The sequence below is a fragment of the Struthio camelus genome, chromosome 26 (genome assembly GCF_040807025.1).
Source record: "Struthio camelus isolate bStrCam1 chromosome 26, bStrCam1.hap1, whole genome shotgun sequence".
Taxonomy (NCBI): Eukaryota; Metazoa; Chordata; class Aves; order Struthioniformes; family Struthionidae; genus Struthio; species Struthio camelus.
The window spans coordinates 3,465,281-3,479,158 of NC_090967.1; the positions used below are offsets into that span (position 1 = coordinate 3,465,281).

At 56.4% G+C, this 13,878-nt stretch overlaps 1 protein-coding gene across 9 annotated transcripts in view; it reads right to left on the minus strand.

The window, feature by feature from the left end:
* Positions 1 to 10: 10 nt before the first annotated feature.
* The window catches only part of JSRP1 (junctional sarcoplasmic reticulum protein 1), a 38,330-nt gene continuing 24,462 nt past the window's right edge, over positions 11 to 13,878 (minus strand). For 4 of the 9 annotated variants that reach the window (XM_068920385.1, XM_068920384.1, XM_068920383.1 and 1 more), the window contains 8 exons: positions 8,748 to 13,671; positions 7,452 to 7,589; positions 5,272 to 5,318; positions 3,613 to 3,775; positions 2,928 to 3,080; positions 2,475 to 2,537; positions 2,056 to 2,186; positions 11 to 1,805 (listed from right to left, as the gene is read on the minus strand). In XM_068920385.1, coding sequence (XP_068776486.1) covers positions 1,290 to 1,805; positions 2,056 to 2,186; positions 2,475 to 2,537; positions 2,928 to 3,080; positions 3,613 to 3,775; positions 5,272 to 5,318; positions 7,452 to 7,569 — 1,191 coding nt within the window. In that variant the 5' untranslated portion in view covers positions 7,570 to 7,589; positions 8,748 to 13,671 and the 3' untranslated portion in view covers positions 11 to 1,289. Of the gene's footprint in view, positions 1,806 to 2,055; positions 2,187 to 2,474; positions 2,538 to 2,927; positions 3,081 to 3,612; positions 3,776 to 5,271; positions 5,319 to 7,451; positions 7,590 to 8,747; positions 13,675 to 13,878 lie in introns of all 9 variants that reach the window. The other 5 variants (XM_068920387.1, XM_068920381.1, XM_068920382.1 and 2 more) reach the window with 2 other exon arrangements.

Genomic DNA, 13,878 nt, shown 5'->3' on the forward strand with positions numbered 1-13,878 from the left:
TGATGGCTTTGCACCATCACTTTGGCTCTGCACCAGCCCCTTGCTGACTGCGGGACTGATGTAGGCACAGCCGGAGGCCGGAACACGTTGACTCCAGCCATGCAGCCCCCATGGGACCTTCTGGCACCACTAGGGGCCTGAGTTTCAGGTGAGCCCCGGTGAAAACATGGAAATAGAACCAGGACCAACTTTTTTCTTTTTTTTTTTTTAAAACATTCAATTTAATACTTTATTAAAAATGAAAATAGTTTATTTTTAACCTCTATAGATGTAGTAAATACTGCAATCTGCCATGGTTTGGGGCTGTTAACGTCTCCTGTAGTTTCTACAGCACTGCGAGATATTGCACTTCTGGTTTGTTCCTATAAGCTACTCTGTAAAGGCAAGTCCCAAAGGGAGCCCAGGGCGATGGGCTGTGTCAGCGGTGTTTGGTTTCTAGCAAGCTTCGCTTCATCCTGCAGTGATGGCACCAGGGCCCAGCTAGCTCTTTGTGCTTGTTTCCCTGAAGTCCATCCAAGGATGGCAGCAGCCCGGCTTCTTTAACCCAGAATAAACTCTTTTGATTTGCTTTTAATAAAACAATTAATTGAATTCAAACGCAAAGCAGTCTGCAGACAAACTCTGTTTGCTGGTATCACTACGGCAGCTCCTTTCCGACTGTACCATCCTGATGTCTCGGGTACTGTGTGGTGGGCCTGGTTTGCAGAGCAAAAGTGAACGGCAAGAGGTATTTCTGGTGGGGATGGAGAATTAGCACGAAGCCCAAGTGAAGAGAAGCTCATTTCCCCAGTCCTTTCAGCTTGCCTTTATGCATCTAATCCAGGGGGGCCCAAAGTCCACAGGGAGGCTTGTGCCTTGCTCCCAGGCTGCTCTAACTGCCCAGTGCTTCTGCTCAGAGATCCAGGAGCACCTGCCCGCGACAACTGGCTTGGGGACGGGGAGATGGAGGGATAAAGAATTGATGTGAGTTGGGCAGGGTCTCCCAGTGAGCTGGCAGCTGATTGGGAAACAGGACCCAGGCATCTTCACCTGATGCTCCGACCACTTGAGCTGCTGGCTCCTCTCAAAGCATGGAGTGGAGGCACGGCTGTGGCTGGGGATTTTGGCAGATAGATGGAGTCCACGTGTCTCTGGAGGGCAGACAGGGAGTGGTAGGAGAGCAAGTAGATCTTGGCCCTGGAGGGGGGCTGCTGGGGTGCTGACTGCAGGGCCCAGGCTGGAGGAGTTTGGACTCACCTGGATTTAGTGTTGTTCAGCCCCTTGTTCATCCCAGCCTGTGGGCCGGGGGCTCAGTCACGCCTCTTGCCTTCCTTAGGCCTGGCGGTGCCATCCTTCCCTGGGACAGACGTGTGATGCTCCCAGGGCTTTTTGCCCTTCTGCTCTCCTCGCTGCTGCCTCCACTCCCGCTTCCGGTTGTCCTCGCGGTCAGCCTTGGCAGGGCGGCCCTTCCACTCATCCTTCCTGTGCTCTTCTCGCTCCCTCCCTTCTCGCCTGCCCTCCTTGCCCTCCCGGCCCCGCTTCTTGTAGGGCTGTTGCTCTGGCTCCTTGGGTGCCCTTGGGGCTCTGCCAGCCTTGTCCTCAGGAGCTCTGTCCTTGGGTCGTGTATCCTTCCGGCTGCTCCTCTCTGTCTGGGCTGCACGACTTTCCTTGGGCTTCTCTTCTTTCCTCTCTGGGCCTTTGGGCTTCTCTCGGCCCTTTCTCACCTCAACCTTGGCTGCTGGCTCCTTGGGTTCAGTTTCGGGCTCTTCCTCTTTGTCCTCTGGCTCCAAGCGGCCAAACCATTTCTTGAAGATCCACGGCTCAGCCTGCGGGGAGAGCAGAGCGAGGCAGCATGCTGGCTCCAGCTGGTCAAGCTCCCATGGCTGAGGCCTCAGTCCCTGCATCCCTGCTCTGCCCTCCCTGGCTCGTGACCCACCTGACCAGGCCCTGGTGACAGCTGCCAGCCCACCACAGGAAGGGCCTGGCACCCCTTTCCCGTCCCTCCCTTGGGAAATGAGATGCTCCCGCAAACGAAGTGTTCAGAGGCTGCTGTTTCGCCTCGCCCCAGGCCCATACCAGGTTGCTGTCAGCATCGTTGTCATCGTCTCTGTCATCCTCACTGTCACTGTCCTCAAATAGGCTGCTCTTGGGCTGGACCGGTGGGGCAGCCACCACTTCTGGGACGTCCTCTTCGGTGTCGATGACCTCTAGGAAAGGAGTGGAGTGAGGCAGTGCTCTGGGGAGGCCCAAGAGCCTCCATCTCTGCACACACACAGAGGAGAAGACGGGGCGGGGTGGCTGCTTGGATGTCTCACCTCCCAGATTATTAGCATTTCCCCCCACAGTGCCCACCCCAGTCCCTGGTGCCAGTTTAACACAGGGCTGCTGGGGCCATCCTACCCCAGCCACTGGCTTCACCAGGACGTAACCCCCATCTCAAGCCTGACCCAGAGGACTGGGGCAGTCCTGAGCCAGACCGGAGCATCTGAACCTACCGTGAAGAGGCGGAGGTGGAGGGGCCTGTCTGTCACTGCTAATTCCTTCCCTAGAGCAAGGCGCTAGAAGAGAGAAGAGAAGAGGAGGCAGGAGGAGTGGAGCTGAGGGATGCGCTGTTGGAGGGTTCTGGCCATCCTGGCCACAGCATGAGGCTGGGGCTGCAGCCTTTTGCTGGAGAGCGCGTTGCGTTGGCAGCAGCCGGCGTGTGGCTTTCAGAGTGGCCAGGACCTCGTTCCACTTTGCATCTCCCAAATCCCCCCCGGGCTTCACCCTAACTCTCCCCCGCAGAAACCAGCCTGGGAGCAGCCACTGGGCTGTGACCCAGCAGAGTGAGGTTTGTTCCAGCAACCCGCTGGCTGGCCCTGGGCAATTAGCCCCTCCTTGAACCCCCGTGAGCCCCAATGGGGCCATGTCCCCGGAGTGGGGCCGGTCCCTGCAGGCTCCCTGCTCACCTTGGAGCACCTGGAAGCTGACGCTGAGCAGGGCAATGAAGGAGGCCACAAGGATGCATTTGTTGAGGGTGAGCCCTTCCCAGATGAGTGGCTCCTCTGCGGGGTCGAGGCTTTCGGGCTCCACTTTCCTCTTCACGGGGAGGCTTTTGGGAACTGGTGAACCCAAAGGAAAAGAGCATTACGGGGAGGGCAGGGAAGTGGCAAATGGCTCAGTGCTGGGGGCAAGAGCCCCCTGGCATCACCCTGTATCACCATTTCAGGGCGGAAGCAGAAGCAGGAGCAGGAGCTGCCAGCAGTGGGTTTGTGCTGTGGAGAAGAGGGAGAAGAAGGGACGTGGAGGGTCAGCCTGAGCCACGCTGTGATGGCTTTCTAACATCCCAGGGCTCAAACAGAGCAAATCTGCCATTGTTTCAGGCTTCTCTGCCCTCCTCCATCACACGACCAGTGGCAAAGCCCAGCAGGAAGAGGAGGGAGATTTGGCAGGTGACCAGCAAGTCCCGTCCCCATTTCGGAGGGGCCACGTCCTCTCAATGTTATTGAGCTCATGGGGACTATGGAGAGGAGTGTTCATCCCATCACCACTCCACGGCCATATGTGCTTCCTGGGCTGGCCAGAGAGGCAGGACAGGGGGGTCTGTCCCCACCGTGGGGCCAGGCAGCTATTTTGAGGCGGATGCCCGCCTACCTGGGGGCACAGAGGCGCTGCCTTTCACTCCCTGCTTCTCCCCACGCTTCTTCTCCACCGCTTTCTTGTCCGCACTGAGGGCCGCTGGTTCCGGCATGCTCGACTCCCGCTTGTCTTGATCTTCCTCAGAGACACCAAGTTGGGACCTCTCCTCCTCTAGGCCCTGCGAGGGGAAGGACATGTGCACGCTGGTGTCAGAGCATCACGCGACAGCCACAGAGACACTGGCAGCGTGGCCGGGTGGGAAGGGGGTGGTGCATGACTGTGCATGGGTGCCTCCTCCCAAGGCAGAGGGTGTTTAATGCAGCCGGCTCAGGTCCCCTGAAGATTTGTGGTCAGACCCTCCGATGTCTAACAGGGCTGAGCAAATGCTGCTGCCGGGCCCCGAGCGGCGCTAACCGGGCTCCTGACTCAGCCCTTGGAGCAGCCAACGCTGGTGCACGCGTTTGCTTCATCTTAACCCTCTTGGCTGCCTTAAAAAAACACAAGTGGGTTTGGGCTAGGATCGATTCAGCCGCTAGCCGGCTCCGTGCTGCAGGGAAGGCCTGCTAGCACGGCGTGTGCACACACTCACACTCGCACTCACACACGTGCCCGTGCACGCACGGCTGCTACCGGGCAGGGGCGGCTACTGGGCAGGGGCGGCTTCACCCTGCGTGTCAGAGGCACTGGACTGGTGCCCCGAGCGAGGACTGCCTGCACGGCTCAGTGACAGCGACAGCTGAACACTGAGCCCTTTGGCTCCGACGAGATGGATGGGGTGCAATTCCCCACGAAGGCCACCCAGGCCCCGCTCCTGGCTAAATGTCACTGGGGAATGACCCCCCCCACCTCCCCACCGGTTTTGCTCCCCTGACGGGAAACCTCTCCCGTGCTTGCCTCAACCGTGGCCAGAGTGGCAGACACCAGGGCAGGACACGACCCCTTGCCACCGCTACGCTCTCCTGGCTCATCAAGCGAGAAATCTCAGCCGCCGAAGGGAGATCTGCTCCAGCCTCTGGCTGGGGATTAGTTTACACCGAGGGGCTTCGTGGCTTTACCCTGGGCTGTGTAACCAGAGCTGTCGCTCTCAACCGAGCGTCTGGCGCCTTGGCCAGCCTCTGCAGGCTGGGTCCACGTCCCGGGATGGGCCTCTGCGAACCGCCCCGTGGGGCCACCTCGTCCAGCTTGGCTCTGGGTTCAACCGTCCTGCCCCTGCGTCAGGGGCCTTTTTTTGGCTTTTTTAGTGGAGGGGAGGCAGTTTTGTTACCCAGGCCCCCTTCATGTCCCCTCTCCCCCTCCAGGGACACAGAAGGGATAGTCCCAACAGCTCGTGAGCCCGATGTCAGCTCTCCCCCCCCGGGGCGGAAGGGTTTGAGGGCTTTCGTCTGGGCTGCAAGGTGGAGCCCAGCGTGCCTGGGGCTGGGGCAGACCCATGGCTCAGGACCAGTGGCCCAGAGTCCCCAAGGAGAGGTCAAGCGCTGAAACCTCCATCACCTCCATCACAAGCTCTTGCTGTGGAGGTGATGGACGGAACAAGCGGGTCCAGCTCAAAGAGGAGCCTGAGAAACCCCAGCCCCTGCTGTGACTGCCACGTTCGCCCGTTCCCGCTGCAGCATCTCAGGCACCGGCCACCAGCACAGAGAGCGCCGTTGGCAATCCTGCTTCTGGCATACTTACATGGGACCTGCCGTTTGCCCCATTGCTGATCCCCGGCACGTCGGCATCTGTTAAAGACAAATGCAATACAGTGTGTTAAGCAACGGGCTGGGAAGCATGGGAATTGCCAGGGGCTCGGGCTACGCGGTCCTCTCACTGCCACCAGCCAGCCCACAGAGAAGGAAAACATGCTCCTGGCACGACAGTGCTTTTCCCTTCGGCACAGCAGAGCTGCGGCTGTTTCAGATCGGAGCAAGCCTAAGTCCCTAAGAGCGGCTCTGCCGGCACGTTTCCAGCCTCATGGCAGGGCCTCCACAGGTCACATGTGCAATGAGGTTTCCTTAGACAAGCAAAAGCCACCGGCCAGCCAGGCTGCAGCCTGTTGCCTTCAGCATCATGGCACCAGCTTGGAAGATTCAGGTCCAAGAGCAGCATTGGTTGCAGGCTGCCAAGCCCCAAAAGGTCACCATCCAGGGTGAGCTAAAGTTGAGGGGGGACGGTGGCATTCCTGCCAGACCCCACACAGGGGAACACGGCCTGGGATGCACCAGGACACCCTGAAAACCTGCTGGCTGGAAAGACACCATTCAGGGGTGCAAGGATGGACGCAGCTGAAGCCATAGCCTAGGCAGCAAGACAGACCCCCATCAGCTGGGGCAGCACTTCAAGAAGGCTTTGAATCACCAAAGAGGACCATGAACCTCGCGAGCACCAATTGCACCAGCATGATGTTGTACACGCACAAATGAGAGTGCTGCTCCAGGCTGGCACCGTGGAAGGATTTCAGCTTTCCAAGGGCAGCAGTGAGGAGGTGCTCAAGCCCACCCAGCCCACTCCCAGCCCCGGGAACTGCTTCACCTCCAAACCTTGCACTTTCACGGTGCTCTCCAGATGTTAAGTGGGAAAGAAAACTACCAGAGGAGCAACCAGAATTCTCCAGCGCTTTGCCACAATGACTGGATTCAGCGGCTTCAGGAGCATGTTGGGCTTCTCTTGGTTTATAGTTGTTGTAGGCAGTCATTTTGGCATCTATGGGTTTGGCATGAGCTACAGAATTAAAGAAATACTAAATTGATTCCAAAGTGAAGAGGTCTCGGCTCTCTCAGCAACTCCGACCTCAACACTTGCTCCGTTGGGATCTGAAAGTCGCAACCACACAAGCGCTCATCAGAGGCAGGAATTTCTGCCTCATTTGATCCAGAATCTGCTTGTTTTACCCCAGTGGAACAACTGAACACTGAGAAAAAACATCGGTTCCCAAGATGAAATCTAAAACATGATACTGGAAGCAAAACACATAAATAAAAGGAAACCTTTTGGCTGGGGAACAATAGCCTGAAAGATCTTTGCTTTCAACATGAAAACAAAGTATGTCTTTGGTTTTTGTTTTAGCAACATCAGGAATAGCAAGTCTGGTCTTTTCTCTTTTGGGAAGTCTTGGACCTGCCACGAGGACGCCGAGATTTTTGGCCGGGAGGGTTCCCAGCCCCCAGTTAAAACACAAAGATGAAGAATCATTCGTTAAAGAATTTTTCACAGAATGACAGAATGGTTGAGGTTGGAAGGGACCTCTGGAGATCATCTAGTCCAATCTCCCTGGTCTCCCTGGCCAAGCTGAGCCCCAGAGCATATTACCCAGGAATGTGTCCAGATGGCTTTTGAATATCTCCAGGGAAGGAGATATTAAGGAGTTTTGCCCTCAAGCACTTGTCTTGTTTTTGAGCCACACAGACCTTCACAAATCCAGCAAACCTGAAGAAGCTTTACAGCCTGTGTTGTAAGATTAATAAAAAAATCATTCCTCTCACTTAATCATTCATCAGCACCTTACGCCAGGTCAGTTCAACCCCGTCGGCTGCCCAGCCAGCCACAGGCTTCCACCACCCTGTGCAAGGCCTGAATTTCAGACACGATGAATTAAATTCCCCTTTCAAGCATTTTTTTAAGCAAGGATCAATGAAGAGGGCACAAGCCTCTATTGCTCTTTGTCATCTTTAAGGCGCACATGCTGCTGCTCGTCTCACCCCAACTCTCAAGCAGCGGAGGTGCCTGTCGCATTGAAAGGTCACCCCGAAATTTCACCAAGAGGCAAGAAGATGCCCTGCACTCTTCCGAAAGAACTAGAAGAGTGTTTCCAATGCCTTGGCAGCAGGATCAGGCCAGCCGGTGCAGCGGCCAGGGCCCCAGTGAGGACAAGGTACCTTTTCTCCCGTCCTTCCTTGGCCGCCTCTGAGCGCTCCCCGCCTGCCCAGGCAGCTCCTCGGTGGCCTCAGGGTGTCCAAAGTCTGTCTCCAGCACCTCCCAGGGACCTGCTGCCATCTCACCTCAAGGGATGCTCACTAAACCGAGAAGGATAAAGCAAATGCGGGGCGGTCAAGAGGCAGTGGTGGGAGCGGGACGTGCGGCCCATGGGCCGGCCCATTGTGCCCTCGAGCCATTTGCTGGCAATATGGGTCCCAGGCTACACTCAGCTCCCGTCTCAGGGTGCTGGGCTCTCCCCGTGCCTTCGTCCCATGGATTCGGCCTGATGGAGGAGTCGCAATCACCTCCGAGGGTGCCGGTGACGTGGGCCCGCCCGGGTGCTCAGGCCTTGGAGCAGGGAGGTGGCCGCTTCCCTGGCCCTTTTCCCACATGCAACCTTCAGGGCTGCACTCTTCCACTTGATCAAAGGCGTCAAAACGCCCTGTGTGCTTTAACGCTTCATCCTCGACCCACCCTGGGCTCCCTCTTTGCCAACCAGCATCGTTTCCAGGTTGGTTTCAGATGGGTTCTGTGCTCAGGGGGTGGATGGGGAAAGCCCTGGGACTGATCCTGCCCTGCTGCCAGGGGCCAGCTGGCACAGCCACCACGGGGTGTCCCCACGCTGGGTCCCAGTGAGGCCCTTGCGCTGTGGCCAGAGGAGGATGCTGAGCCCCTTTCCACCCTTGAAGGCTCCTCCAGAGCGAGGACTGAAGGTACCAACCATGCAGCAACCGCCCTGGCCAGGTGATGGCGATGGCCACCAGTGCCGGGGAAGGCTCACCCTGGCCGGGACGGCCATCTGCAGCCCGGAGAGCCGACCTCAGTCCTTGGCGCCCACTGGAGCCTTCAAAAGGATTGAGGCAACCTCCTGCATGAAGGTTGTGCCTTCACCATCCCCTTCCCAGCCCTGTCCATGCACCCGCTCCCCTGGCTGCACCCTCTCGCGCCCGGTCTCCAAAATGCACCGAGCTGCAGAGGTGAAATGACTCTTCCCATTTTGCTGGCCCTGGGACTTTTCCTGATCGGTCTCGAGATCCCACGGGTGCCTCTGCTGCTGACTTACATCAGAAACTTCCCAAAATAGTCCCTTGCCTTTACTGCCCGCCTTGCGAGTGCCTGCACGGTGGCGGCAGTGGTGGCCCGGCCCTGGGGCCACGTCTGCGTCCGCAGCGAGCGGCCAGCCCTCCTCGCAGGCCGTGACCGCGGGCCGCCCCCGGGGTCAGCGAAAAGGGTTAAAAGCAAGGCAAAAATCGTACCTAGGGCTTGAACGTGGCTGCCTTGCCTCCGGTCTGCCTCGGTCGCGCTGGGATAATATACAGCAACAGCTGCCGGATCCTGCCAGAGCAAAATAGCACCCAATCATGGGGCACTGCAACACCCCGTGCCTGGGGGAGGCCGGCCTGCTGCGCGTGCCGAAAAGGCAATTTAGCAGTGGGCGTCTTCTCTCCGCTGCCCTAAGCAGACTGTCTGCTGCGGGATGGGCGATGGGGCAGCTGGGATGCGGCTTCTCCCTCAGCCGGGACGCGTGGCCCCGACGAGAGGGGACATGGGGCTCTTCGCCTCGAAATGAGGGTTTCGGGGTGAGCGACGGGACGGCCGCGATGTGTTGGCGATGCGCAGAGACCGTGCGCGAACCCGCTGAGCACGGGTGAGCATGGGTGAGCATGGTCAGGCATGGTGGAGAAGGGCAGACACCCTCTGCACATCCACTTCTGAAAAGCTTTTGGTCTAAAAACCTTAAAATGGGATGTTGTGCTTTTGCGGTATTGGTATTTTTCTTTAGCAGGGGTTAGAGAATTGGTTGATTGCAAGATTTAAAGGAGGAATAAACCAGATACCAGTTTCCCGGAGGAGCTCACGCTTTCTGCCTGGCTTCCCAATACCAGAAGTTAAAGGCAGCCCAACACCAAAAATGGTCCAGTCGCTCCTCAAAGCCCTGGGCTTTGCAAACAGTTGCAAATGGCACTCTCTGTTTCCCCTTATCAGCATTAAAAACAACTTACAGCACATTTTTTCCCCTTAACATCACTTTAGTCTCTGTTTTTCTGATGTCTCAGTGATGTATGGCATGAGCTGGCCTGTGCCCAAGGTTGGAGGGCTCCCAGGATTTTTTGCACAGATCCCAGGGTGTGAGCGAGAAGGGACAGGGAGGAAATGTGCAGGGCGGCGGGGTGCACATTTGCACCCTCATTTTACCCTGGAGAGCTCGAGCTCGATTGCAGATCCTGCAGCTGCAAGGCTCTGGCCTGCACAACTGGGGGTTGGCCCAGAAGGGCCAAGGCAAACCACAGTTTCCGAAACAGGACTGCAAGTGCATTTCTGGCTGGACTTCCCAGAACATGTGATGCGTTTTCTTGCTGAGCATCCTCCCTTTCCCATCCTCCCTGGACCTCGCAGCGCCTGGTTGCGAAGGGAGCTGGCTGCCCCAGCGCGTCTGCGGGAACCTGTCGAGAGCACCCTTGGTCGAGTGAAAACATATCGTGGTCCTGCTTTAAGTGCACGCAGCAAACGAACTCCGGAGCAGTCATCTGCTTTCCAGGGCAGGGATTTCCCCTTTTTGGCAGAGGCAGGACGAAGCATGCAGTGAACCCTGCTGCGGTATAAATAACATGCTGCAGAAGCTGAACCCAGATGGAGGGAAGAGACTGCGCTATAAACCAAGACCTCCCTGCCGCACCAGGGCTGTGGGCTCGCATGCCAAGGGTATTTTTCTCAGTTTTATTCCCACTCCGGTAAGGTCAGGGCAGTTAACCAGCGAGGCATGTTTGCTTTATGGGGATGCAATGAAAGCAGAAAAGTACACATAGGCCAAATAAAAATCCCTTCTGTTCCCAGTTAATCACGTTTCATGTGATGCTTGCAGAATCTTAATCTTGTCTCCGTCTCCTGTTGAGTAGCTTGTCTTCTCAGGAAAAAAGGTGGGGGTTGAGGGATTAACGTTTGCAGGCGGCAGCGCTTCATCCTGGAGCCAGGACGTGGGACAGAGATCTGCTCTCCCATCCCTTCCAGGGGATCTTTCAACACCCGTTTCCTGCAGCGGGGAGGGACCCGGGAGTGTTTTTGTCTCCACATGTTTAGCTCTGAACGCTCCCCCGCCAAGTTCGAAAGCCTCCGTTGCCACTGTACAATTTAATCCAGGCAGATGGAGGAAGGTGATTTCCTAGGGGTCAATTCTTTCCTAATCCCTTGCAACTCCCCTCAATCCCTGCTTCTCCCCTGCCCTGAGACTGGTAAGTGTCTCTGGGACAAGGTTTCCTTGGAGAAGTGGGGAGAAAGCCTCCGAAACGTGATCCAGCTATGTGAAAAGGCAGAGAGCGAGCGGCTGGTGGAGCAGCACGGGAGGGTAATCAATCAGCACGATGGACTGGGGTCCGGCTGCCCACAGGCTCTGCTCAGCGTTCATGCGAAATATCGGCTCTCCGGCTTTGGCTCGTTCATGGAAATCTATCTTCTCTTTCTCCCCAGGCTGCCAGCTCGCTTCGGATTTGCACGGGTGCTTTTCTTGCTGCGGTGTGTTGGCCACCCCCGTGGCTCTGCCGTGGCTCGGCGGTTGGTAGTCCAAGAGCCCGGGTTTGCGGTCTGGATGGACCGAGTGGCGCTGCAGCATCCCCTCGCTTCTATGGCAACTCTCATTTATCCTCCCACCAGGACATAATCTTCTCTCTCACTGTCTTTAATAACTTGCAGTTAAAAGGCAATCATCAAGACAGAAAATTAGTCACTGATTATTTTCAGCGCAGGTTAGTTCTGGTGATGAATTTTCCTTTTCTCCCAGCAATTCATCCACTGTCCCCAGAGCCCCTGTTCCTACAGCAGCCCCCTAGTCCTGCTTCTCTCTTCTCCTGCCAGGGAAGAGAGAAGGGAAGGCAGATGCTGGAGGCCAGTTGCATGGCTGGATTTGCTGCTTCCCCATGTCCTGGTCCAGGCACACCAGCTCACCAGGCATATTTTCAGGTCTTCCTACCCCCTGGCTGCAAGCTGGGTTTCATCCCTGGCTATACCAGACCCATCCAGCTGGATTCCCCAGGCCTGGGAAGCAGCAACCTTCTTCAGGCCCTTGAAACATTTATCCTCCAGCCCCATATGCAGACAGGGTTGGGCTCTTGCCCTCATTTAATGATGGGAATTTCAAGGTTGCCTGCTAAGCCCAGGCCCAAGCCTGTGTTCAGGCCTGAAAGAGACTGGTGTCTCCACGGGTGGCCTGGGTTTGGGTGCAGGTTTGCAGCGAGTTCAGGGACACAGTGGGGAGGCCATTTGGCCTTAAATACTCATTCAGCCTGGCCCATGGTATGCGCCCATTGGTTAGCACCAATGCTTGGCTAGGAAGGTCCCAGTGCTGCCAACAGCAAGGGCCACTGGCCTTTCCAGGCACCACATCCTCCAGCCCAGCTCTGTATGAAGAGCTCTGCAATCCTGCTTGAGCAAGATTCAGTTCCATGCTGAACTGAAGGCATCATCCCTGGCCCCTTGCGCGGTTCTGGACGGCTATGGGTGCTCGGGTAATCCCGAGCAATGCTGGTGACAGCCCCTTCAGCTGCCCGGTAAGCCCAACACAATGCGCTGCCTTGCAGCTGCCTGCAGCCAAACAAATACCTGCAGGAGGTGCACGCAGTGCTCGGGCTGGGCGTTGCATAGACTTGTTGCAGGCACTTTGCATTTTGTAGCCCTCCACCCTCCTGTTAGATGTGGCTGGAGTTTGCCACTGGGCTCAGAAGGGATCGGAGGTGGGAGCGGGGCTGATGGATGGAAGAGAGGTTCATAGCAGCATAATTTCTGGGGGAAATCAGGTGAAAGAGCATCCCGATTCCTTGCACTGTCAAAAACTCAAAGGCACAGGTGTCCCCAGAGCAACCTGGCCATATCCCAGCACTGCCAATCATATCCTGCTGACCTAAAATTCCTCTTTTGATTGCATCCAGCAGTCATCAGCTCTTCCCATCCTGAACAGTTGTGCAATATCTGTGTGCTGAAACGCAGCTGCTGCCTCCTAACCCCGAGGTAGGAACACATCAGTGTCAGCCAGAGAGATGATTTCTCTGGGTGATTAGAAGAACCACACTGTCATTATTTGGGAATGCTCTGGAAGTTATAGGAAGCAAAGAGACGTTTTCGGTCTGCCAACTGCGGGTCTCCTGTCAAATCACAATCTATCATCGCGCAAGATTTTACATATGTTGAGCTGAGCAATCTCTCCATGGAAGTGCAGCTAATTGCAAGCTTGGGGCATTTTGGAAGCTGGATGTTCCTGTGGCTTCATGCCACCAGGCATAACCGTGGGGTTGGGTAATGTTTCCCGACACACCGGGAGGGATCAAGCGAGACAGATCGTGCATCCTTTGCGCAAGCCAATACCCACAGCTAATACCTGGATGGGCTCCACTGTGCTGGTGCAAAGCCCTGTCTGGCTGCTTGCAGGTCCCAGCCCTGATGGATTCAGCTACTGGAAAACATCTAATACTGCAGGACTGTTACAAGGGCTCAGACTTGGGCTTTCCCCTCACTGTAGCTTCAGCGTTGCTGTGATTTGGTTAGCCAGGTAATTACAGGTGAGGATACCTTCTGTCCCTCACCTGGGGTGAGGGAGAATTGGCCAGGGAAGAGACAGAAGCTCTGTGGGTTTTGTGACATCTCAGGCCAGCCTGTGGTTTGAGAGATCACAGCTTGTAGAGTCTTGAAGGCCCTTCTCTTTCTTCTTCTCACCCAGAGCTTGTAGCTGTGGGTGAGCTTGGTGGGATGGCGAGCTAGGAAGATTATGGGTCTTCATTTGAAGGCAAGGACGTGCCCATGGAGCAGGCTGGGAGGACATAACACCAGGGGGTCCTTAGAAGTGATGTGGGGTCTAACATGATGCCAAAAACCAGGCACCAGCATAACCACCTGTGGGCACGTTCTTCCAGCAGAGGATAGCAGAGATAATCACATCCATCTCAGAAACACTCTGCAACCTCACTTCGGTCTTTCCAGGACTGAGCTAAAGCCAGTTAGCTCTTCATTCAGGGATGAAGCAGTGTCTGTGCTGGACACACAGACTCATCTATCAGCAGCATCCCGATTATGTTAAGGGTCCATGTTTTCTCACACCCATTCCCAGTGGTGATGGCTGGATCATGCTGGTGACAGGGCTCGGCTCTGCAGAGCTCCTGCAGGGTGAGAGCAGCCATCGCTCAGGTGCTCAGGGACCTGCTGGAGAACAAGAAAGGTAGATGGACCCCAGCCGTTTCCAGTTCCTGGAGCGGCTCTCTGAGATGGTCCGGTGACGAAAAGCTCACGCTGAACCAGGAGGAAGGTCACCTCCACTGGTGGCCATGGGAAATATGTCCCCTTGATGCACCCAGCGGGGTCTCTGGGCTCCCTGGCTCTGCCAGGAGGGTGAGGTTTTGGTGGCGG